Genomic DNA, 27533 nt, shown 5'->3' on the forward strand with positions numbered 1-27533 from the left:
ACCTCACGCACCATGCATCACTCTTCTGTTCCCCACTACAATTTGCTCCACAGTGGCCGATGAATTCTTTGTTTCATCAGTTTAAAAGGCCAGCCAGACCTTGGGTCATTGTCCATGGCAGAATTCTGCAGTCCATCTCTTGACTGTGACCTATGAAGGGGCTTGGTCCTGGTGCACATTGGCTGAGATGGAAGGAATCTCTTAAGGTATATCGACCTTTGGTGTTAGAAATTCAATAATAGCATGATACGAGTTTTATTCATTTTCAGTATCCGTGTTGACTTGTGTCTGAAACAAGGAACATCTCTATATACATAAAATCCAACATCTGTCTGTCTGTTCGCTTTTCACGAGAGAACTACTTAACAGATTTAGATCGGATTTTTTTCTATAATTTGCTTGAACATTCCGGTTGATTTTGCGACTCTCTCATTGTGCTATGTATTACAGTTCGCTTGCGGTACCAATTTATTTGCGCGATTCCAAGAGAGACATGCAGCGGACCAAGGGGAGGTAGACGAGGCCCTTCTCACTCATGCGTCAGCCTCAGGGCGTATCATACATCCGCTTAGCTAGTGAATGAGAGAACTACTTAACAGATTTAGATTGGGTTTTTTTCTATAATTTGCTTGAACATTCCATTTGATTTTGATACTTCTCTCATCACGCTAAGAATCATAGTCCGTTTGCAAGAGCGATATATTCACGATAACCCGAGACAGAAGCTGCAGGCTGAGGGGAGGGAGATGCATAACTTCAGGAGTGAGGAGCCAGGCAGGGCCCTCCTCACTGTCCTGTTTCACTTCTACATGGGTGAATCCGCAAGGGATGGCTAGTACACAATAACATAGAAAAGCTGGAAACTTGTAATCCTGATGTTTTAGGACATAAGCGGTCTTCATTGACTTACAAAAGCAGCACCTGAGAATATTCTTTCTAAGTTAAGACTCATAACTACCACTTATATATTGCAATTGTCCACCTAACAAATTTAGAATCAAGTATCCATCTATTCATCCATCCATCCAAGCTAATTTTGATTTGTGATTCTTTTCTTGCAACATTATGTAAAGCAATTTGAGCTGTGTATGAAAATGTGCTTTAGAAATAAATGTTGCTGTTGTTGTTGTGGTTGTACTTGGTCAGGGTTGTGAAGACCGAGCACCAAGTACTATTAGCAGTTGTGGTAGTAGTTATAGTAGATGTGATAGTAGTTATACTAATTGTAGTAGTAGCAGTACTTGTGGTAGTAGCAGTAGTAGTAGTGATAATTGTAGTAGTTGTAATAGTAGTAGTAATAGCAGTAGTTGTGGTAGTAGAAGTAGTAGTAGTAGTAGTAGTAGTAGTAGTAGTAGTAGTAGTAGTACTAGTAGTAGTGATAATTGTAGTAGTTGTAATAGTAGCACTAGTAGCAGTGGTTGTGGTAGTAACAATAATAGTAGTAGTAGTAGTAGTAGTAGTAGTAGTAGTAGTAGTAGTGATAATTGTAGTAGTTGTAATAGTAACACTAGTAGCAGTGGTTGTGGTAGTAACAGTAATAGTAGTAGTAGTAGTGATAATTGAAGTAGTTGTAATAGTAGCAGTAGTAGCAGTGGTTGTGGTAGTAAAAGTAGTAGTAGTAGTTGTTGTAGTAGTACTAATAGTCATAGTAGTTGTAGAAGTACTAGTAGTTGTAATAGTGTAGTCGTAGCAGTGGTTGCGGTTATTGAAATAGCAATATTTACAGAAGTAGTAGGTAGTAGTAGTCTTAGTAGTCACAGTAGCTGTAGCAGTAGCAGTAGTTACTGTAGTAGCAAAAGCAGTAGTAGTAGTCATAGTAGTAGCAATAGTAATAGTAGACTTACTAGTTGTGGTAGTAGTAGTAATAATAGTCATGGTCATAGTAGTGGTAACAGTAGCTGTAGCAGTAGTAGTAATAATCTTAGTAATTGTAGTAGTAGGAGTAGTAGCAGTTAAAATCATACTTACTGTAGTTGTATTAGTAACAGTAGGTAGTTGTATTAGCAGTAATTGTAGTAGTAGTAATTGTAGTAGTTGTAGCAGTAACAGTAGTTGTGGTAGTAACAGTAGTAGTGGCAGTATTTATCATAGTAGCAGAATCGGTTGTAGTAGTACTAGTAATTAAAGTAGTTATAGCAATAATGGTAGTCAGTACTTGAAACCAAGTGGAACCAAATTACTGATTGTGCTCTATTTCTGTTAGTGACATTCAATTAAATATTTGGAGGTAGCGGGTGGTCCAGTGTGAAGCTTCATAAAGAGCTGCCAGTATTCACTGGTATGCCAAGAAAAGGTGCCAGTACGGTGAAACTCAGAGTGTTTACTTCCCATGTTTGAAGGAAGCTCTCAGTGATCCTCCTATGTCTGTCCCTGCCTGCTGCATTCTGTCTTGATTACGTTTGACTGAGAAACCAAAGTGAAACTGACCAATAGCACCAAAGCCAAACTGACCAATGAGATTGCTCTGAGGATTTGGACAAATACACATTAGTGCTTGATTATATAGATAGATATTTGCACTTTTGACAGCAAAGTCCATTTGGGCTGGTATATGCTGAAGCCAACCCTTGAAGTAGGCAGTCAGGCTGCCTGGCATGATGTCTGGCCTGCTTTCTGGCTCAGTTTCACCCACACAAGACCAAGATGGGTCTAATGTACAGTATAGTCACTGATTCACTTAACATGCAAGTTTTTAGAATCTTGAAGAAAGCATGCAGTTATACTGTAATGCATGCAGTTATATTCTTTGGACACACTATGACTGAGTTTATAAAGATTGTGTGGTGCAGTGGAGATCTGTCCATGGCATTGCAGGGATTCCAATTCAATCCCTGCCTCTGATTCACTGTGTTGGTTTTGAATGTGCTCTTTAACATTCCTGCACTCCTGCTGTAATATGAACAAAATAATTTATATTAAATTGTCCCTGGACTATAACATCTAGTCTCAAGACCATTAAGAGCAGGATGAAACCTTTGCTTATCAACAGAAAAGTCAACAACTTCTTGTCAAAATCACTCCATGGTCAGTTCTACATACAGACATTGAACAAATATGTAGACAAGAAACTGACCTTTAGAGGGCTGCAAAGGTCTTGGCTGAAGGGTCTGACAGTCTCTTCATGGTAGCTTACGGTCAGGCACTAAACACACACTACCATTAGAACAATATTCTCTAGATGGAAGTTGATAGCAAGCGCAGGATATGCCAGCAACATGAAGAGCACATCAGTCATATTTTTTTTGGATGCTTATTGCTAGAGCCATAAAAATACACTTGTTGTTACAGTTGGATAGTAAGCTACTTGCACTGGTCAATGCTCTGTGAACATGGCCTACCAGTGCCATATCACTGGTGCGATCATCAGCATGAAAAAGTTGAAAAGATGGAGAACACCACCATTATATATGATATGGCTGTGAACACCGATCAAACAGTACAACTGGAGTCAACTGTGGAGCATCATTCTCCACGACAGAAACAAGAGGCGATATCTCTCTTTGAACTGCCTTTCCCAAAGTTTCTTCCATTTTTTCCTACTAGGTTTTTTTTTGGGAGTTTTTCCCTGTCTTCTTAGAGAGTCAAGGCTGGGGGGCTGTCAAGAGGTAGGGCCTGTTAAAGCCCATTGTGGCACTTCTTGTGTGATTTTGGGCTATACAAAAATAAATTGTATTTTATCATATTGTATCTGCTCATCAACATAGCCATTCTAGATTACGCAAACATCTCAGTCAAAGAGGTAGAAAAACTTAGCAAAGATGAAAACCTTGACATTAAGATTTTGAATATGTGGAACACAAAGGTTTGTGTAAGTCTAGACATGAAACTTCTCCACTAAGTTTCCAAAAATATCTTGATGAACTGTCAGATAAAGTTAGTGCCATCCAGGTGCAGAAGATCATCCTCCTTGGAACTTCCCACATACTTAGTAAAGTCCTGACCATCACATAATAACACCTAAAGAACCCAGTTGGTTCCTGCTAAAAAGCAACCAACACAAACTGAGAAAAAAATAATCTACTCTATATATACAGTATATATAAAATTCAAGCCTAAAAGTGCAACGATTTTGGGCAATGATTTTATGTCATGTTTTTAATGTCATGTTTTTTGTCACCCCTAAATCAGGTTTATTTCTAAAACCTACATATATATATATATGTTTGGTATCATTCTTTTCAGAATTTCGATAGATTTTCAGATTCTTATTCCATTTTAAAATTATAAATTAAAAAATATCAAGAACTCACGTCCCGCGAAACGAGACTTTGTGCTAAGAGATTTAACCACACCTGGGACTGGAAATAAAAGACAAATAGTAGGACAGCTGCTGTACAGGCTTTTAAATGTTTGAAGCACCACGCAAGATGCAGATCACACAGCACAGCAGCAGCAAGCCAGCAGCTGATCAAGCAAAGAGGAGGTAAAAAAAACTGTATTTGTTTCCCATTGTATCACCATTTAAGAGGGGGTTTCAGAGGAGTGACTGCGTCTCCTTGGGGTGCGTTCAGCCCCCCTCTTCACAACGCTAGTGACAGAGACGAGAAGTGGTGTGTAGTGCAGGGTGGTGGGGGGGGGGGGTTTGGGGGGTTGATGAACCCCCTTGTAAGTAATTAAAAGTGAAAAGCATTTCCAAATAGAGTTGATAAGTAACAGTTCACACTTTCTTGTTGAAAGAGGCAGGAGCCAAAGTAGCCATTGACACATGGGACACACAGCGGTCAGCCCTGGACTGGGTAACAGTCCATCACAGGACAAACTTACTTATGCTGGATGGATTTATACTCCGCACTTAGCCTTCTTCTGGGATGTGGAATTTAAGCAAATAGACAGCCATTGGTAAAACGTGCAGATTCCACACAGATAGTGTCCAATATTGGATTGAAAGCCTGGATTCTGAAGCTGAAGTGTTAACCACTGCTCCATTATGACATCATGACTGCTAATATTTTCAAACCTAAAATGACATATGGCAACAAGGTTGTGTAAAAAATAGGACCTTCCACACACAGAAGACACAGGCTTGATTCTTGACCATTCTAGTAATGAACCTCTCATCATCATGATCCATTCCTTCAGGGGTCCAAGGTGTGAGCACACATTGTACCAAAGTATTTTGCACAAAATACAGTAAGGCTTAGATTGTACAATATGCCCAGTGGTCACAACGTGGAGGTACTCCATGATTACCACTGTCCTTTGGAGTGACTCCTAAGCCCAGAGGCAGAGGCAGAGATATAAAAGGAAGTGTGGATCACCTGATAAAAGCAATAGTGGACGCGACAGGGAAGAGATGTGAAACAGAGCGCCTGGCCAGCAATGCTCTCCCTGTTTAGTGCACCCAGTATTTGCAACGTTTTGCTGTAGTTGTGTTCCTCCTCTGCTAAGTAAATGTCCTCATTTCAAACTTCATGTCAGATCCTTGGCAGATGCTCCCTCCAGGGAAAGTTCTTGGCTTGACTCCAGTGTTGTGTCAAGATTTTCAGATTAAATGTAATTTGCTGCTTTTCTGGGTATTTTTCCATGTTTAATTTCTTTAAAAATTAATTAATTTATTGTTTCCTTTTTTTGTCACTGCTTTGATGATGTCATATTGTGTTATCATGGCACATTCTGCACATTTTGCATGTCAATGGGTGATGCCTATTTAGGAAAAAGAGCCTAAAGCACAATCTTTATCGGTACTTTTACGTAAGGATAAAGAAAACCACTTGGAAACTAAAAGAATAACAGCAAAAATTCTTCTTGAGCACTTCTGATTAGTGATGAGCAAACAAGTTTTGATTCATAGACAGTTTTGTGACCACTAAAATCTGCTATGCAAACAATATTGCAAATGCAAAATGCAAAACTCATTAAAAAGTTTTGAGGTGTAAAACAAGGAATAAATCCTTATTCACCCATGCATATAATCTGTAGCACCTTGGTGAAATTACATTTATTTATACCCCTCGTTCCCATCATTCCAGAGGAGACTGGTATGTTTAAAAAAATACTTTGCACATGAGGATACACCAAAGCACACCACTTTACTGTGTTTACCTCCACAGAACAACTCACACACAGGAAATTACTCTTCCCACCATTACCTAGCAAGTTCCTTTTCCTGTTTCTTGATTCATGCAGAAGGAGTCGAGTATACACATCTCTAAGAGCAGTAGAACCTCCAATATTCATTTCTGTATTTCATTCCTAGATTGTGATCACCAAGACTGTCATCAAAATTGGCAAAGTGGGCATCATACTAACAGAATACATCTGGTGACTAAACAAAATGCTTACAATACATAAGATGAGAAATGAGTCTGGTGATTTTTTTGCACTAACAATCTTTATTTAAATCCTAAATGATAGTCAAACATATGAAACTAATGTATGCGAATGCATGTAAAATGTAATGCAACAAGAACTAAACACATTTCTTCTTGTTGCAGATTGCATGAATTTCACTGTTTCAGAAATTTTTGTATGGACGTGTAAGACAAAGTTTTGCAGTGAACACAAATTTTGGAATTATTTCACTCATCACTACTTCTGGTATTAATTCATTGCTATCTTAATAACACTTTCTGGATTAACTCTACTGTATGTAACAAACCTGTACTTTTCAGTTGACTCCGGTCAGTCTTACAATTACAAGTTGGGCCTTCTTAATTAAATAAAAACAAAACACAATTTGGTCACATGCTGCAGGAATAGATTGAAACCTTGAATTAAATTAAATGGACGGTTAGATGGATGTTTAGCAGAGTCAAATCCCATAACTGTTATAACAAAAAGGGTACATATGCAGCTGGTAAAAGGACATATAAGAACTGGGAGTGAGAAGAGGAAAGAGTTGCAAGGACCACCAAAAACATGAGAGGAAAGTGATCGGAGCCTCGATAAATCATTTTATGTTGACTGAGCAACACTCAAGACCCTCAGAAAGCAATGTGTGATTGATAGATAGATAGATAGATAGATAGATAGATAGATAGATAGATAGATAGATAGATAGATAGATAGATAGATAGATAGATAGATAGATAGATAGATAGATAGATAGATAGATAGATAGATAGATAGATAGATAGATAGATAGATGAACCTTAAATGTCAATGGCTCCTGCCACAGTCCCTTACCATCACATTGTACTTCAGCTATGGACTTCAGCCTGGGGTGTCTGCCATTGTGTAAGGGTGGATGGCTGGCCTAGGTAAGCTGCAGTCTGATTCTTCTGATTTCACGATTGCCCATTAACTTTGTTAGCTGTATCTAGTCTAGAATGTCTTCAATGTAATCTTAATTAAACCTTACCAAACCGTATATAAGCATTTATTTATCTTGATATTTGTGTGTCAGTCTTGTACAGTTAGGTGTATTTCTGATCCTCTATTATATTTCTAAATTTGTGTGAAGAGTCCTACTGTATCCATATTATTATCCATATTACTAACCGAGAATGCTAAACCGGATGATGGACGCAGGCACATCCGGCCATGGGCCGTAGCTGCAAAAAGACGTACTGCGCAGGCGCACAAAGAGTCCGCGAGAGGCGGATGAGGAGCCGCGAGAGGGGGACAAAAGAGGCCGCGAGAGGCAGATGAGGGGCCGCGAGAGACGGACAAGACCACAGAAAAAAGGAGTGAGCACAGAAAAAAGACAAAAAAGGAGAAATGACGCGCAAGGAGCAGCGAAAAAAGGAAAAGGCACATAAAAAAGTAGTCAAATGCAGGCAAAGCACGAAACACATTGCACACGAAACTAGACCCAAAAAAAAAAAAAAAAAAAAAAAAAAGAGGCTCGCACACAACAGCAAGGCAACACCCACCCACCCCCCACAGGCACCGGACAGGACACACACCAAGAGGGGGATTCAACAAGCCCATGGAACACAAAAAAAAGAACACAAAACCACCCCACACACCCTACAAGCAACGGACGGGACACACACAAAGAGGGGGATTCAACAAGACACAGGAACACAAAAAGAAAGAAGACGCTCGCGCAACAACAATCCTCAGCCCCCCCACACACACATCCATAAGAAGTGACACCCAAAGCCACATATTCTAAAGTGAACGTCAACACCTTCACACTAGACAGCATAGGTGTCAGCATTGGTGGATCTCATTACAATAAGGCACTATTAACCGTTCAACCGCAGAAAAGGCTCCATATTAACAGTGAGTGCAATACTCCTTATTACTTATCCATATTTCTAAAAGAAAAAATGTCTCGACTCCAAAAACGCAAAGCTCAAGTAAAGCTTCTAACTAACGATGTACCTAAAAGTAAAAACTTTATGAACTGCATTAGATCCTACAATAGTTCATTTGCTTTTGCATCTAACGGAGTAAATATCAGGCCACCAAAAGGCAATGGCCCATACTGCTTTCACATATGTGCACAAATACTGCATCGCATTGGAACAGTGCACCCTGAAACAAATCAACAGCGCAAATATGCACAAATCTACATCCTAGATCCACATGACGCAAACTATCAATCAAAGTGCTGCATCACAACAGGCACGGATTCAAAACGAAACACCTCCCGTCTCAGACATACGTTAACGGCAAGGAAGGCTACAACAGGCTTCTCACACAGCACAGGCAAATCGATTACAGCTCCAAAACAACACGTCCCAAATACTACACATGCAACAACGCGCCTCTCAAACGGCACAAGCAAAATATACACCAGGAAAATTCATTCGGATTAATGAATGTCATTTGCAATCATTGTCATTCAGTTCACTTCCCTGAAGAAACAACTAGCAATACAAGTAATACATTTACACGTTGTTGTCAAAAGGGTCAAATTAGACTGCCTTCTTTACATTCATATACTGAATATCTACAGAAGCTTATAACTGACGATGTACCTGAAAGTGAAATCTTTATCAACTACATTAGATCCGGTATCCACTATGAACATTAACGGTGGCACTGCACGTGACATCCGTCTTGAAAAAATGTTAATTAGATAGATAGATAGATAGATAGATAGATAGATAGATAGATAGATAGATAGATAGATAGATAGATAGATAGATAGATAGATAGATAGATAGATAGATAGATAGATAGATAGATAGATAGATAGATAGATAGATAGATAGATAGATAGATAGATACTTTATATTGATGAATGTACAATGGCATGAAGTCACTTACTCAACACCATTCATAAACTTCTACAAACGTTTATGAATAATAATATTCGATTTGGATGAAAGGTACTTTTATGAGGAGGAGATTTTAGACAGTGATTAGCTATTCTTCCAGATGCCATGCACTCAGCTATTGTTCAGTGCACCTTAAAATACGCAGACAATTGGCATTGCTTTCAAAAGATACAGTTAGTAAAAAAGATACGATGTCCAGAACCAAATCATAACAATTACTTATTACAACTGAGAAAAAAGGAGTGAGCACAGGAAAAATGGAGAAATGAGGCGCAAAGAGCACCGAAAAAAGGAAAAGGCACATAAAAAAGTATTCAAACGCAAGCAAAGCACGAAACACATTGCACACGAAACTAGACCCAAAAAAAAAAAAAAAAGGCTCGCGCACAACAGCAAGGCCCCCCCCCCCCCCCCCCCCCCCCTACAGGCACCGGACGGGACACAAGCCACCAAAAGGCAATGGCCCATACTGCTTTCGCATATGTGCACAAATACTGCATCGCATTGGAACAGTGCACCCTGAAACAAATCAACAACACAAATATGCACAAATCTACATCCTAGATCCACATGACGCAAACTATCAATCAAAGTGCTACATCACAACAGGCACGGATTCAAAACGAAACACCTCCCGTCTCAGACATACGTTAATGGCAGCGAAGGCTACAACGGGCTTCTCACACAGCACAGGCAAATCGATTACAGCTCCAAAACAACACGTCCCAAATACTACACATGCAACAACGCGCCTCTCAAATGGCACAAGCAAAACATACACCAGGAAAATTCATTCGGATTAATGAATGTCATTTGCAATCATTGTCATTCAGTTCACTTCCCTGAAGAAATAACTGGCAATACAAGTTATACATTTACACGTTGTTGTCAAAAGGGTCAAATTAGACTAACCTTCTTTACATTCATATACTGAATATCTACAGAAGCTTATAACTGACGATGTACCTGAAAGTGAAATCTTTATCAACTACATTAGATCCTACAAATCGGTATCCACTATGAACATTAACGGTGGCACTGCACGTCACATCCGTCTTGAAAAAATGTTGTTTATTGATGAATGTACAATGGCATGAAGTCACTTACTCAACACCATTCATAAACTTCTACAAACGTTTATGAATAATAATATTCCATTTGGAGGAAAGGTACTTTTATGAGGAGGAGATTTTAGACAGTGATTAGCTATTCTTCCAGATGCCATGCACTCAGCTATTGTTCAGTGCACCTTAAAATACGCAGACAATTGGCATTGCTTTCAAAAGATACAGTTAGTAAAAAAGATGCGATGTCCAGAACCAGATCATAACAATTGCTTATTACAACTGAGAGATGGTACACTCACCAATACAGATGGACTTCAGCCACATATTATTACAATTCCTCAAGCCTTTATCTGTGAAGACTTAGTTACAGACAGATTTGGAACAGCAATCTCATTAGACCAAATGCCCCTTTAAACACAACGCACTATATTATGTCCAAAAAATATTAATGTGGAAAACATAAATACCCAAGTCATTCCATTACTTCCTGGAGAGACACAACTCTTTCTAAGCTCTGACAAACTTGACTCTGATCACAACAATAACCATCTTAAATGACCTTACAAGTTCTGAGCTGGAATTACCTTTTACACTTAAACGGCGTGTACAAAGAAATTTTCAAATAAACCTTTACACTGTGCCACACACTTTATTGTTTGCTTTCTATTTGCATCATCTACACCTTCACACTATTCTATATCTCATTCATACATCACGCTCTTTGTCATTCCCAACACCAGGGGTTGGCGAGCGAAGCGAGCAGGGGGCGGAGCCCCCTAGTATAACACTAAACTCCATTGGCATAGAGAGAAACATAGAGATAAAGATGACAGCTTCAAGGAAACACTGTGTGCTGTGTAAATTAATCCCAATTTAGAAGACTTCATCTTGTGGGTCATTCTCAGCTCAGGTCCATGGAGGAAGAACTCAGGTTGCTGCTTCTGGTGGGAGAGGCTCATCTTGAAGGTTAATATCACAGACTTTCAGCTTGGAGAGATCAGCAGACTCAGAGTCAACATCTTACTTGCGGGACACAAGGAGACAAAGATCAGAGAGCCTCATTTTAGAGTTTTATAAAATTGCTACTTGGAGTTATCAGATTATTTGGGTAAGACAAGGAGACAAGGATCAGGGGTCCCCAGCCTGGTGACATTAGGTGGTCATCATAAGGCTGCTCCATATCCTGGAAAGTCATCATCAGTTGACCTATCACACCTGTTGCACTTATGGTCACAGTCAGAGGACCCAGATAAGCATAAAGAGAAAAACAAATGGCACACTATTAGAAGAGTTTTCATTAAAAACAGCTCAGCAGCTGTCAAACAGTGCATGAGAAGAAAGCAAACTGCAGGCTTGCGCTGTGACAGCTGGAAGATGTTTATTCTCATCACGCTCTACCAGCAAGGCCTTTTCCATCTTGTGCTCCCCATCCCCTCCCCCTCCACCTCATCCCTGAAAGTTTTGGAAAATTGGCAGCCATCACCAAGGAAAGGCACACAGGTTTGCGATCAAACAAAAAGTAAAAAAAAAATCAAATAAAACAGGAGCGGAGCTGACGGCCCTCACCATTCCTGCAAAAGAAGAAAGTGGCTTGCAGAGAAAACCGCAGCACAGAGAGAATAGCTCAGTGATGAAACATGGGCCATAAATCGTGAGCCATCAGAGCTCGCCCGGCTGTTGAGACGGATCTCTTCCCTTCCAAGTCAGGATTTATGCGGATGACATCACATGTAGTCGGCCAGCCAGCCAGCCCACCCTCCCCCTCTGCTCTAGGCCTCAGACGTCCAGCTCTCCCTCACCCAGCGTTCTTTTCTCTCTTTTGTTGGTGATGGACAGTACTCACCTGGATGTTTGACCAGCCCATGCTTCTCCTTTTGATGACCACTGAACTCTAATCTGCATTTACAGCTTCGTTCTTCAGAATGTTCATTTTCTTGATAGTCTCACACTGGTGCTTTCTAAGCCAAGTGCTGAGTGGGGGTCTAACTGAGATTCTTGAGAATTCCAACTTTAGCAGAATAATAAATGAGAATAAGGGACTAAGGGGGGACACCATATTGCTTGAGACAGAAATCCCCAAAGCTCCATTGTTGCCCAGCCCATACCAGGCCATCCGTCTTTGCTGGGGTGTAATAATCTGCTTTGCATGCTTTAGTTTTCTAGTGTCCCTTGTCCCTAAACTGTTGTCCAATAGCCAAAGAAAACAAAGAAATGCAGGCCTAGTGCCGTCTACATAGCACACAGGCCACCGGACTTTACCTGACCTAAGTGGCTCAAAGGGTCAAGTGTCACCACAAGGAGGCCCCTCCCCCACCCTCAGCAGACACTTCAGTCACTTCATTGCTTTGACAGACTTGTGAAGCCCCCAGGAGCAGACATGGAGTTTTCATCTCTAAAGGGAGTCGAGAGTGCAGTTCTCCACTCTGGGAGACCAATTTATGGTGTCGAAGTTATGCAAATGAGAGTCACAAGCCAGCGCCTTCAGTCTGAGGCCGTCACTTTGTCTCTCTCTATGTCTAGTCCTCAGATGGGTTTTATTTGCACAGTAGATTTATGAGCACTAAAATACAATATAAGACAAGATAATGGTGGACAAAGCAAGGCAGCAGTGTGTGTGTGTGTGTGTGTGTGTGTGTGTGTGCGTGCGTGTGCTTGTATGTGTGTGTTTTTCCCTGGTCTAAAAATGCAAAAATTTTATTCAAGTAGTAAGCTCACACGACAAAAATGTAGTCATCCCTGGCAAAATTGAAAACCAAAGAACAGCTACAACTCTCTCTGGCATAGACGCCACCAGTTTGTACATGTAGGTAACATCACTTTTCACCCATTCTTCCAGAATCAAATCCCGCACTTTGGCCAGATTGGTCAAATTGCTCCACCAGCATTTCATTCGTTGCTCCAAAGAGTCCCAAAGATTTTCTGTGGGATTTAAATTGAAGGATTTTGCGGGCCAGGGGAGATGCGAGAATTCTTCGGAATGTTCTTCATGTCAATTGTCGTCTTAGAAGACTGAGGTAGCCATTCTTTGCTCGCTCTGGAGATGAGCCACAATTATTAACACATGGCTGCCCAGAAGCCTAATGTAGCCTTTCTGGTTTAAGTGCATCGTCGCCTCAACCAAAGGACTCATTTCCTCATAACTGATCGTCAGGGAGCTTCAACAGCACTTTGACCACAATTCTTATGGAAGCCATAATGCAGTTCATGATGTACCCATTGCCTTACACCATTCAAGTAGAAGCAAAAAGTCGACTCATCAAACCAGTTTACATGTTTTCAGATGTCAACAGTTCAGTGTTTATGGCTCAGTATCAATTTTAACCCTGTAGCGTTGTTAGTAACTGTTAGCAAGGACCTACTCCGCAGTACTCTGCTCCACACACCCATGGCATGCAGTTATCTTCTTAGTGTTCATTCAGAAACAGCATACTCTGGGCCTGCATTGACTGTTTTCGCTTGGTAGTAAGGAGGTCTGCTGTCTATAATGTCTGACTCTGCTGGAAGACCCATTGGAAATTATGCTTTGACACACCTGCAAAGTGGTCAAGTTCTTGTACACTATGCCCTTTGACACAGCTGAAAGGAATAACCTCTTTTTGCCAATCATTCGCCTCTGCCGTGTGAACCATTTTTCACAGAGAGAACCAAACACACGTGGCACATCTCTACTTCCCTTCACTCTGCGATCCCCTTAGCACACGATATGGTTGTTTGTAGGACGGAATTCATACTGGGATGCCCTCTGTGGTATCTGAAGTACGTACTGCCTCTTACACAAGGGGTGATTCATTTTCTCTCTGGTGAGTTTAGCATGGATGATGAGGCATTGTCTATTAATAGAAGAATAGAATTATAGAAGAAGAAGAAAAGAAGAATAGAAGAACAGAAGAAAGATAAAGACAAGGGAAGAGAACAATGCCATGTGGAAGCCCAAATAACAAAGTTACCTTCAGAGCAAAAGTAGATATCATACTAAGTTAAAGAACAGAAGACAAAGGCAACATGACAAAGCACCTATGAATAACCAATAGCATCAATACATATAAAAATAAAGGTTAAAGGTTACTTCCACACTGAAAAGGAAATAGGCACACAATTCTGGCTGTATGATCTTTATCAAGTGGGAAACTGAAAGGAAAGAGCAGGTTAAATATGGGGGAACAAGTAGGTAAGAAGAAGCTGCCATTAGAGAAGATGAAGGGAAAGATTATAAAGTTAGTCGGTCATTGAGACCTGGAGAAATGTGCAATCACAGGCTGCGAATGAGCTTAGTTTCCTCTGATTTTCTTTGAAAGTGTCCTTAAAGCCCTGTGGAAGAACACAAACAAAAAAAAGCTCAGCATGGCAGTGATCAAAGAATGTGAGGTGTTCTACAATAGACTTTGTAAGGTCTTTGTTCTTTATGCTTTAAACATGCTCTTTTAAATGGTTCGCTAACCATCACCCTGTGTTGGCTGGATACTTCCTACAAGAAATGCAGTAATAAGGTTTTCAGACTGTCAAGAGGCCCGTTGTTTAGGATTGAATTTACCAGAGGAACCAGATACAAGGGTATTGTTGGTGACATATTTACAAGTGACACCGCAGACCTGTTACAGCATAAAGTGCCTGGTGAGGAATGTGACTCTCCTCTGTGAAGTGAGTGCACGTTAGGTGGTTGATGGAAGGACATCACAGGAGGGTTTGCAAAAATGACTCCTGCGCAAGGATAAGTCTGCAAAATGCGGAAGTTTTGTTTAATGCCCTTTGGGTGGGATAGAGTGTAATGGGACAATTATTACTGAGGGTTTTTCAATAGAGGGTTTCATTATTGAGGCTGCTCATAGAGTGGATGTTATAATGTCTACTACTGACTTGTTTGCAGGCCCCCTCCACGATATGAGAAGATATCCTCTATCGATGAAGAAACTCTTCATTCTGAGTGCTTTATTACAAAAGTCAACCTCGTTACTGTGGATTCTAGGGAGGTACCAAAGAGGTAGAGAGCTTTTAGTATGCCAGGGATGGAAGGAGAGGTAGAGAAGGTACTGTAACTGTGTACGTCAGTGGGCTTATAGTACAGAGAGATTTTAAGTCCTGGAAAGCTGATACAATGACTGATATCTAAAAATGGTAGAGTTGTGGTAGGAACATCAGCTTTAAACCAGAAAGATAAATGGAAACTACTAAAATCATAATGAATTCAAGTAGCTGGCCTCTGGAGCAAGAGGTGGCACCAACATCAATCATCAATACAAAGCTCAGGTAAGAAGGAAAGAAATGCTCTTCTACCCAGTCAACAAGGATTATGTTGACATTGCTAGCTCCCATTCTAGTATCTATTGCAACACTACTGACCTGGTCAAAAACGTTCTTCTGAAAAGAGAAGGCAATGAGACTAAGAACCAGTTCTGCTTGTCTGATGAGGGTCTTCACAGGAGAATCCTGGACTGGACATCTGTGGAATGCCCTACACTAACCTCATCAATGCATAGGCCCATAAAGTAATATCAGAACCATACCTCAACAATTTTAAGACTTGGGTGCCAGATTCATAATTGACAATAAAAAAAAACATGCAAAGATTTATTTTTCATTGCTTGGTTTATTTTGATTTGTATGTAGCTTGTCTGCTTACTGGACGCACCTAAGTTCCGACTGTCTGGGAATTGGGGTATTATGTTCATTCGTGCGGATGTGATTATTGCATGAAAGTGCATATTTACGACTTGAGATAAATGATGACTCTGTCTTAAAATTGTTGAGGTGCAGTTCTGATATTGGTTTATGTGTCTATGCATTGATGATACTAGTTATTTATTGATGCTTTTCATATTGTTTTTTTCCTCTAGTCACATTTATATTGGTTGATTACAGTACTTCATTACTCCTGTGTGGTTACCATTTTGTTCTGAGTAAATGTACGTGCATTTCGATAGCCTTGATGGTATTGTCTATGGGTAGGAAGTTCATGAGTCACCCATGAAGAGTTAATTCAGAGCTGTCAGAAATCCAGTGGGCAGAGGTGGTGGACAATAAGGCTGCTTTATTACCAATGGCAGGAGTAATGTATAAGATGGCACAAGACGACTGAAGCAGTAGCTTTATGAGGACAAGTAGGAGTGATGGTCTGGTTGACTCTCTGATCACATTGCCAGCTGCAGAAAGACAATTTCATTTCTTTCCAAGTCCCTCTTCCTTGCTTACATTCTTCTAGCACTGTTGACACCATAGTTGTATCTTTACAAGTAACAAATGTGCTATTAATGCTTAGTGAACATAAGCAAATGTATTGTTGACTTAAAAAATCAGGATCAGTAGGCCTTACACCTTAATATGGATAATCAGATAGGAGTAGTGTTTTAAATTGCATTATTGGAATTTATAATTGTTTTCATGGTGGGCATACTGTTGGTTTTATTGTATATGATATAACAGCAGGAAGTGGGAAGCCATTTTATTGACATTATTATTAACTGTGGCTGAAGGATTAGCAGACTTTACCGAAGACTGCCTAACATCAATAATAGTAGCAGTAGTAGGTACAGCAGCATTGTCTCATGTACACAGTATAGTGAAATTCTGACCAACACGCAATATATCATCACAGTCCAAGATAAGCAAGAACATATTAAAATACAAATCACATCATGCCCTTTAATTGAGCACAGATCACCTCATTTGATATCCCCCCCTGCCGCGTTTCCATACCACTTGTTCATGGGCTCTTCCAGTTATTACTGGGATTTGGCACACCCATACAGATCCAGAGTCTTGGGTTCAAATCCGACACCTGCTTGTAGTCCATGTGGTGTCTGCACTTTCTCTCCACACCTACATGATTTTTCCTTCAGGTATTTCAGTTTTCCTCACTGATGTTCAAAGACATGCAGTTTAGGTTATATGGTAGCCTTCAATATAGACTAAGCAGAGATTATTGAGATCCTGGTATTTGCTTGGATCAGATTAGCTGATGTACACTTGTACTGTACTCACTATACCATTGTGGAGAATGAACTGCAATATGTGCTTTCTTTTTCGTTTTCTTCTAATACTAGGGGGCTTTGTCCCCTGCTCGCTTTGCTCGCCAACCCCCGGGCCTGCGCTATATGCTAGCCTCTTTGCGGTTCTACCGCTCGTGTATGGGGATGCTGATGTACAGTTTAAACAGATTTTTATCTTCATGGGAATTGTTACATATGCATAATAGAACTAACTATTTTACAATACAGCAAGTAATTAACAATATTAAAAAATAGTGAAACGTAATAATTTGAAAGTAAATTACGTTTCATGTTGTGTTAGAGTTATTTATTGAGTAATATGATTTTGTTCCGTTTGGCTTTGAAATTAACACGCAAATACTTTTTAAATTTACACTTTTACTGTAAAACGTCAATAAAAACAATTTTTTTAATTAAATTTCCGTCAATATCGCATTGATTTTTGATTCTGTGTTTGGGCTTCCATCGTGACAATGCAACGTATAACTGCCCGTGATTGAATTTCGTTTCTTTATCTCTATTAAATAAAACAACTTTTTCGAATGATTGGCTCTGAGATTTGTTAATAGTCTTTGCAAAAGCTATTCTAATGGGAAACTGTTCATCCATCCATCCACTATCCAACCCGCTATATCCTAACTACAGGGTCACGGGGGTCTGCTGGAGCCAATCCCAGCCAACACAGGGCACAAGGCAGGAAACAAACTCTGGGCAGGGCACCAGCCCACCGCAGGGGATAACAGGAAACTGTTAACGTTTTAATACGAGTGGCATATCAAGATCTCTTTTGATGTCTAATGTTATCCCCTGAAGATGTGCTACATTACCTTTCTTGGATACATCCTTCTTTGTACAGTAATTTGTGTGGTGGAAGACCAGATGGTGTTAACGGTTGTAGATATTCATTGGGATATTGTAAATTGGTGTTTTCATCTTTCGCACCATCACCACCAACTGTTTCAGCAGGGTCTATTGATACGCATTTAAGCAATTTGCTGTGTAACCAATCGTCATATTTGGCGTTAATTCTTTTGACTTCATCGTTTCTCTGTGCTAGGATTGCCTGCATACTCATTTTTTCTGTTGATAACCCTTTGTGATGAAATTCTTCAATATGATTTGAACATAATACGTCTTCTTTAATTGGGAACTTAAATTGAGGAAAATGTTAAAATGTATAAGAGCTGAGAGTGCTGGAACTGTGTCTGTCAAAAGCATCAACATGAATGAGAGGTGAGAGAACCATGGGCATGGTTGAATATGGTTGACAGAAGCGCAGGACTTGAAAATATCTCATGGTCAAAGTCTCACAGGACTTGAAAAAAATCTCTTCAAAAAAGTCTTGTCTCGTCGCAGGATTTTTTTTATATAATAGAGAGAATAGTATTAACAAATAGAGCTGAGGTGGCATGGCGACACAGTTGTTGGTGCTGCGGCCTCACACCTCAATGGTCACCATCACTGTCCCTGTGGAGTTTGCATATTCCTCCCTGTCTGTGTTTTTCTGGGATCTGCACATTCCAAACAAAGACAGGGAATTGGCTTGTACTGAATACCTAGGTAGGAGTAGAGGACACCCATCCATCCATTTTCGAAACCTACTTCATCCTGAACAGGGTCACTGGAAAGATGAGACTATCCCAATAAGTACAGGGTACAAGGTAGGACAAAACCCTGGACAAGGTAACAGTCCATCACACAAAATGAAGAAAATCAGTATTAGTTTACAGTGATAATCGTATTTTTTCATGTAAGTGGAGACATCTTCTTAATAATATGTATCGAAAGCATCAGATCATGCTAAGTTGGATTTATAATAGTACTGTTAATACTTTTACATGCATATATACATATACATAAATGTCATGCATATGTACAGTATATATTAACTTTACATACAGTATATGTAAATTATGAAAGACATAATGGATGGACTGGCATCCCAACTTGGATGAAGAGTGGCACCTTACCCAAGAGGCTATCACTGTAACATCAAGGGCCAGTCCATCACAGGGTACACTCACTCACACACACCTCCAGGGAGCCATTATATAAGGATGGAGTGGATGGATGCACACCACAGCCTGGATGGATCAAATTAAATCTCCCAGTTGGAGGGAAGATATAATGGATGGACAAAAGAAACTACCTGGCGAGGACAGCGCCTCCCTGACTATGACAGGTGGCAGTGCTCCTCTAGCATTGGTCCAGTTTGGGCACCCACAGAGCTGATGTTTGGGGTCTCTGGGTGCCTCCAGAGGCTACAGGTGGGAGAGATGCCCCTGTTTAATGGCGGTTTGGAAGGATGTGTACAAAGCTTGCCTTGAAGAAGTGGATGAAGAAAAAGAGAAGGAAGGAGAATTATGTAAAGGAAGAAGCATGTAAGACAGTATTTTGATTAATAAAAATAGTTTACTTGAACCCCAGACTGAGTTGGTGCAGTTATCCCTGGAGTATGGGTCTCTGTGAACCCCCTAGTGGTCACACATTATATACTGTATATGATGTTATATATTTATATATGCCTACTGCTTCGTCCTGGGTATGATGTTAGCCTGCATCCAGCCCTGCAAGCAGGACCTTCAACTTCCAGGGAAAACATTGGGGTTGGTGGAAGGATTTGCACTCCAGCCATTGTAAAAAAACCTGACACCATTCCAGTGGGGTGCTGAGGTGTCACCCATTGCACGTCTGCACTCAGGTTCCAATCCGGGTGGCTTGTGATGTGGTGGGTGCGGCAAGATGCTGTGCCCCAACTCCTCTCTCTCTCTCTACATATATACATACAGTATATAAAGATGCATATGTATACATACAATTTCTAAAACTGATTTGTTCATTACAAGGTCATGATTAGTCAGATCCTGTCTTGGCAACAACAAACTTAGAACAGGAAACCAACCTTTAATAATCTAATTTTAATAATTTATCTTTTCCTCTTCAGATATGTGGTGGGTCAAAGACTATCGCCAGAACATGAAGGGCCAGTCCATCACACGGTGCACTCACTCACACACACCTCCACAGTTGCTCTTGTCAGGCTAATTTAAAGCTACTGTTTACCTTAATGCACGCATTTTAGAACGTAAGGGGAAAAACAGAAGAACCCAAAGAAAAGATCTGGTAGACACAGAAGAACACATAACGCCACACTGTACTCTGTTTGTCCCAAGGGGAAAATTTAGCTTTTTACAGAAGCTCATGAAATGTTGTATCAAAGAAGAAGAAGAAGAAGAAGGAGAAGAAGAAGAATCTTTTTTGAGTGTACAGCCGCTACGGCCCCTGTTAATATGTAATGGTGAACGCTTCTGCTGCCACACTTCTTGGCCCCCACCAGTTTTTTGTCTCTTTAAATACTTACTATATACTGTATATGCTCTCCTAGTATTTGCCTGGGGTTCTGCACAGGTCAGCTCCATGTTCTTTAAATCGGCGGGCGCCCTTTTGCGATCTGCAGTGTCTTTGGGTCTTAATTTGTGCCATTTACTACCAGAATATAGTCCAGTTTTATGTTGTTATTACATGGAAGAAGCAGTGTCTACAATAAATCAATGGACCGCTACTAGCTGTTGACATAACAAAGCAGCTTTTAAAATAAAAATGTTATTTTTAGAGTTGGGGTAATGAAAATACTGCAGAGGTAATCTTGGGAATATTTGTGTCATTTAGATATTGAGACATTATAAAGTGCTATTACACTCACTAGGGTGTAATGTACGTTGCCAGTTTAGTATGTGAAACTTGGGAAACTGAGAACGTTTCGATTTGAACGATTGCTTGTCAAAGCCTGGCTTTCGCTTTAAGATCTATACAATTACCGAACTTTTTTTTTTTATCACGGCGCAACGCACCCTGTGACTAATACTGGCCCCTCCCTCTCTTTCGATTGGTGCTCGTTCTTATTGCTCGAAAAAGGCTTTTAAAGTTCGCAGGCACTAAGCACGCGCTGCTTGGCGGTGGTGACTGCCAGTCAAAAATCCTGTCCCCGCCCCTCGAACTGTTAAGTTGCGTTCATGAGCAAGTTTGAATGACAGTTCTCGCAGGGATGTAAATTCTTATTTAATTTGCTTCAACCACAGAGTCCCGGAGCACTCCCAGATCTCCATTCCAACTGGATGGATTGGCATGGGGAAAGGAGGATTTCAACCCCTGGCTAAGCAGCAGCTTTGGACGTCTTTCGCTTTCATCATGCTCCTCGTCTCCTTGTGGCCAAGATCAGGTATGTAGTCAAGCTTCGCATTTCTGAATACTTTTCTGTTTCTGCACGCCGATTTTATTTATTGCAGCTATTTTGAAAAGGGGCTCGAATGAGGGGCGCTAGGGGCGGACGAGAAAAGCTCAAGCCCTAAATCGCATTATCGAGGTCCTGTAAATGCAGCCCACTTGATGTGCGATCAAAAATGAGTCGGTTGAAACTTTTAGAGTGTGGGGAAAGCCTCGAGGAATCTGGGGATGGCGGAGACTCCACGCGATCTGGTGCTGGGAAGTCCATCGAGAACTTTAGAAGTTGTTTTCACTTCTGAGTAACGGTGCTGCACATTCAAGTGTGGGAGGTGTTTTTGTTTGCAGCCCCCACATCCATTCGCATGTATTGAAATTACTTTCTTTCTTTCGACAAACTCTGCTTTTTGTTCTTTTTCTTTCGCCGCGGGTGAGCGCTTCCTGGGGCTAAGACGTTTTTCATGTGGAATTGCCCGGGCAACTTTATGAAGTCGACAAAAAGAAAAACTGGCCAGTATGATTTGTTCTTTTATGATGCAGATACGCTATTCTTCAGGGATGCATTTAGGGATTCAATCCGTAGATCGATGTTGCTCTCCTGCGTGACCATCGCGGCAGCTGCACTGGTGCAGAAGGTTCCCGTTATCCGTAGGCAGCTAGCGCGAAAGCACGTCGAATGTCGGGCTCGATCGGTGGACTGTAGGACGGTAAATGTGGAGTGTTCACTTTAGCAGAAAGTCACACATGCTTTTGGGGTCTGTTCAGCGAGGTCTTGCTCTCTCATGAGGGTTATCGTCTACGCCAGCGCTGCCAGTTTTATGTTACCATTACATGTGGAACACATCTATCTATCTATCTATCTATCTATCTATCTATCTATCTATCTATCTATCTATCTATCTATCTATCATATGAATTATACAATTTTTTTTTTTAATTTGACACCTGTCAGCAATTAAGGGGAAAAAAAGGATAATTTATACTGAATTGAGACATTTGGGGCTTCAGTAAAGTTTTCCACTGTAAATCTGTGTGCACGTTTTGGGTTGCATATTTACAGTAGTTATGTTAATTGTAAATGAAGTTAATACCAATTCATCTTAAATTAATAAAATGGATACATTTACGAATTTTCTTGAAAAACGAGTTGCGCTGGCGCCCCGACCAGGGTTGGTTTCATGCTTGCGCGCACAGCTGCCCTTAATAATCACTGAGTCCTGAACCGCTTAATACAGTTTAGGAAATAAACGGATGGAATGAGTAAAGTTAGCATTTATTATTCTAGCCAGACTTTTATACGGAGAGGTTGGCTGAAAGGGTGTGATGGATGTGTTTTTACACGTTTTCGACAGATACCGACAGCTCACTAAAGTCAAACCATTGTGTGCTTTTTAATAAGTGTCTGTTCAATTCTCGTTAGCTTTACAGCTTTCCCGGTTATTATCGATTTCTGTGGCTAATTTCCAGTTCAGTCTCGAGATGTTTTATGGGGGCGACTTGAGCGCCGCGGACGCGCTGCTAAGGATATGCAGATGGAGATCTGCAACGAGATAGAAGTTAGAAGTTTTTATTAAAGCGCGAGTAGAACGTGTCACGCATCCATTTTTTCGTTAGAGGTGCGGAAGAATGGAACTTCTCTAGGCAGAAACCGCTGGTGCCAAGCCGTGACAAGTCGCCAAATCACGAAATAATCAAGAAAAGTAGTCAAGATGGCACTCTTAAACATTAAGGCGTCAAAGTTATTCTTTGGGAGACGCTGTGTAGTTCCCAAAAGAGTAATCCACAAGAAGGCTTAGCAAGGACCTTTATTTATTTAGCTTTGGAACGCGTTCCATAAATATCATGAACAGATGATAACTGATTTGTGAAATACCGACGACTCTCTGGTTTTAAAAGTAATCTCCCTGCATGCAGTAACACAGGCTGGGTTCAGGTTTTCTTCATCTGTTATATTATGTAAGGTATTAAAGATGTCTGTTTTGGCCACGTATTAGGGATAATAACCCTTTCAAAAGCCAAAGAACCCATTTTATACGCAAAGATCGTTTTACAGAATCAATCGGTACTCTGTCGAGAAACGGTGGAACCACTCAACCCACCAAACTGCCTTTACAGAATCATTATTATTAAGAATATAACGGGGTTAATAATAAAATGGTGATCAAAATTACAACGAAGAGTAGTTGGGCGCACGTTGATGGGTATCTTTATACAACTTGAACGCACAAGAATGTAAGATATAGCCAGGTGCTGGATACACAAGCAGAAACGAACCCACCAGAATTAAAATCTTAGAACAATAAACATTTCTCACAATGCTTGAGTTTATACAGCAGCTGTTATTAACACACCCACCAATGCCCGATCGTAATTTTAGCGGCGATCCATAACTTAAAAGAAGGATCGCAGCAGCTCACAGATAAACGACACCGGGGCGCCGGGCGCATTTCACTCGGGTTACTGGCGCGTGGCCTCCCGCTAGTTTTTCTGAAACCCCAACACGCAGCCTCAGTCTTGAAAGAATCAGATCCCTCGCTGTTTCTGAAATCTGTCTCTTTATAAAATAATGTATTTACCACTCGAACTCGACACTCCGAATGCGCTCTTGCACAAACCTCAGCGCACTGGGGTCCTGCATGCCCGCGTCACCAGACTTGTGTCGCTATTCAGGATGACCCCCGAACCTTCTCGATTATTTTTCGTATAGTCCATAGAGAGAAAAAGACACTAGAAATGAAAATGCCTTGTCCTCCAAGACGTTATGTAACATCAAAATCCATTTTGGTGCCAGAGAGTGTGCGCTAAATCCCAGTAACAGTCGCGACATTTATTTATACAGCATTTTCAGACAATGAGAATTCAGCTCAAAGTGCTTCACATCCAAAAAATAGACAATAGTAATATCCATCCAACCATTTTCCAACCCGCTGAATCCGAACACAGGGTCACGGGGGTCTGCTGGAGCCAATCCCAGCCAACACAGGGCACAAGGCAGGAACCAAATCCCGGGCAGGGTGCCAACCCACCGCAGGACACACACAAACACACCCACACACCAAGCACACACTAGGGCCAATTTAGAATCGCCAATCCACCTAACCTGCATGTCTTTGGACTGTGGGAGGAAACCGGAGTGCCCGGAGGAAACCCACGCAGACACGGGGAGAACATGCAAACTCCACGCAGGGAGGACCCGGGAAGCGAACCCGGGTCCCCAGATCTCCCAACTGTGAGGCAGCAGCGCTACCCACTGCGCCACCGTGCCGCCCCAATAGTAATATACAAAAACAAAAAAAAAATGTACAGTATTTCTATAGAGACCTTCTTCTATCAATTGCCTCAATGGGCTTTATTTGACAGCCGCCATTCTTAGACATTCTATAAAGACAAGAACAATTCCCTAAACACCTTTCATAAAGAAATAAAATAGAAAAACCCCTACATCTACGAAGGTTGGGTGTGCAGTATGTCAAAGCAGGGTCTGTACTGGGCAGAAAACACTAATGTAGGTGTGCACTTTATTATATGGGCAGCATTACAGTGGTCTCAGTCTCAATATGAGGTGACTGTGATAGTTATGTGTCTCAATGCTATAGATGACTACACAATCCATCACTTAAGCTTTGCATTCTTTAAAGTAGCAAGTAGAGGAGTTCTAATGGGAACAGAAGAGAAATAATAAAAGAGCACTGCAGTTAGAATGTAGGGCATTAGAAATATTAACCTATAAAGTGCTGTGATCTGCTTTACCCCTTAATAATCAAAGGCTGTTTATGTATTGAGCAGCCACTGGATCACGTGATAGATAGATAGATAGATAGATAGATAGATAGATAGATAGATAGATAGATAGATAGATAGATAGATAGATAGATAGATAGATAGATAGATAGATAGATAGATAGATAGATAGATAGATAGATAGATAGATAGATACTTTATTAATCCCAAGGGGAAATTCACAATGTTGCTATGGAGCGAGGCCCACACTCCTAAATAGAAGAAAAGTGCCAAAGCGGTTCTTCAGATCGATGCCATGGAGGAACCATTTTTGGTTCCTAAAAGAACCATCCATATGAAAACCCCAGGAATAGAACCTTTATTAATTTAGATCTGTAACAGGTTCCTTAAATAACCACAAATAGCTGGAAACAGTGGGTTCCTCATCTTCAAAAGACACTTGTGGCTTGCAGTCACACAGGCTACATTCAGATGCTCTGGATTGGTCAGTGATCTGCCATTTCCATTCTGTCCGCTTAGGGGGGGACCATTTCAAACTTCACAGAATCAAAGGCACATGCAAAGAACCCGTCGTAGAGTGAACCACACAACCCAGCACAGTGCTGTCGCAGAACCAACGTGTACAAGTAGTCTGACAGCCGAATTGTAGGCTCGAGAACATTACGATGGGGAATTTGGGGTGGGGTGTAGCTGTCTGTAAATGTCATTGTTTTATTAATAAACAGAGTGAATTATAGTATTAATACGTATGAAATGAAAACACACAATTATGCGCCACCAGAAGGAGGCAGAAGTCGGATCTCATGGAGTTATGGAGTGACATTGTCTGATCTCCACCCTCCTGCTAACTTCTCCAATTTGTTTCCCAAGATGTGTTCCAACAGATTCCTACCACACAATGGAATTGCCCCGTAGCGGATGGTGCTCTAATCATTCAGATTAAAGCTGTATTAATTATTTTTAATGTTAAAATAAATCCGTGCAAATGAAGAGCCATTTGTCAGTAACATCCATGCGTTTCATTCCATTATAGTTCACATTGAGCTGGTGGCTGCGGTAATTATCATTAAATTTATGTTCATGAGAATGAGTGGGAGATTTGCACAAATGAAGGATTCAAACTTAAGTCTTTAATTGCTTAAATCCTTCTGATGAGCAATCTGCTGCCTGGAGCTCATGGCTATATTCATTATTGTTTGAAGGTTATGAAGAAGTGAGCAGTACGGTGTGGTCAGAGGTGATTAGGAGGCTGGCAGTGTAAGCGACGCAAGGGACTCGAGTGTGGAGTGTCGTGGAGCGGTTTGTAAAATAGTCCTCCCGTATTCTGAAAATATTGTTTATGTGAAACCTAAACTGGTAGTTGTGTTTTTTTTTTTTTTCAATTGGCACATTGATCAGTTATGAATTTTTCATAAATAAAATCTCTCAACTCGGTGGTACATTCAAAAGTGTGGCCCAGTCTTAAAACTTAAGGTGGCAAAGTGGTTCTTCATAGTGTTGCCATATGGGAAGAAGTTTTGCTTCCCAAAAGAACCATCCACAAGAAGGTTCCAGAAAGCACCTTCATTTATTTAGTTCTGGTAATGGTTTCCATAAAAATCTATGAATAGCTGATAACAGATTTGAGAAGTACCGAATATCTTCATGATTGTAAGAACATTTTCAAGCACAGGCTAACGTCAGGTTTTCTTGATTAGTTTTATCCTGCTAGGGAGCCTACTAGCCATTAAAGATTTCCGTTTTGTCCGCATATTAGGGTCTTTTCCAAAACTCACAGAACCAAATGTAATATGCAAAGAATATTTCCCAGAATGCAATAGTTCTCTGTTAAGCAATGGATCTTTGAGGAGCCACACAAGCCAGTAAAGTGCCATTAAAGATCCAGTGTTTTGAAGAACATAGCTTAAGTATTTGTGTCGGTCTATTTGAGTGTGTCTGTGTATCCACACCCGAGCCCACCTACTCCGTTTTGGAGTTATAGACAGCTGGACCCTATACTGGCAGTGATGGTTACCAGACATGAGCCCCCCGTTAGATGGGATGCCAGCCTGTTGCAGGGCACACTTGCTCACAGGCTAATTGAAAGTCTCTGTCAAAGTAAAATGTGCAGCTTTGGACTGTGGGAGACAACTTGAATGGAGGGCTGACTGAAACCCACGGGGTACAGAGAGAATACAAGAGAGTAAATGGCACAAAGAAGGGGGGGTCAAGTCATGCAATTGCTGGGACACACCCACCGTACCATCGTACTGCCTAATGTATGCTTCTCAAACTTAATGTAGAAGAGTTACTGAGGATGGCATTAGTATATGTTAGGAAAACATTGGGGGTGGGCATCAAAAATTAAT

The 27533-nt window shown here is 40.8% G+C and overlaps 1 protein-coding gene across 1 annotated transcript in view; it reads left to right on the top strand.

The window, feature by feature from the left end:
* rgmd (RGM domain family, member D) overlaps nucleotides 1–27533 on the top strand; it is an 83735-nt gene that overhangs the window by 25858 nt on the left and 30344 nt on the right. Inside the window, exon 3 of the mRNA XM_028816367.2 lies at nucleotides 21303–21442. Within this exon, the coding sequence (XP_028672200.1) occupies nucleotides 21303–21442 (140 nt within the window). The remainder of the gene's footprint in view (nucleotides 1–21302; nucleotides 21443–27533) is intronic.

Source organism: Erpetoichthys calabaricus, chromosome 12 (genome assembly GCF_900747795.2).
Source record: "Erpetoichthys calabaricus chromosome 12, fErpCal1.3, whole genome shotgun sequence".
In the NCBI taxonomy this organism is placed as follows: Eukaryota; Metazoa; Chordata; class Cladistia; order Polypteriformes; family Polypteridae; genus Erpetoichthys; species Erpetoichthys calabaricus.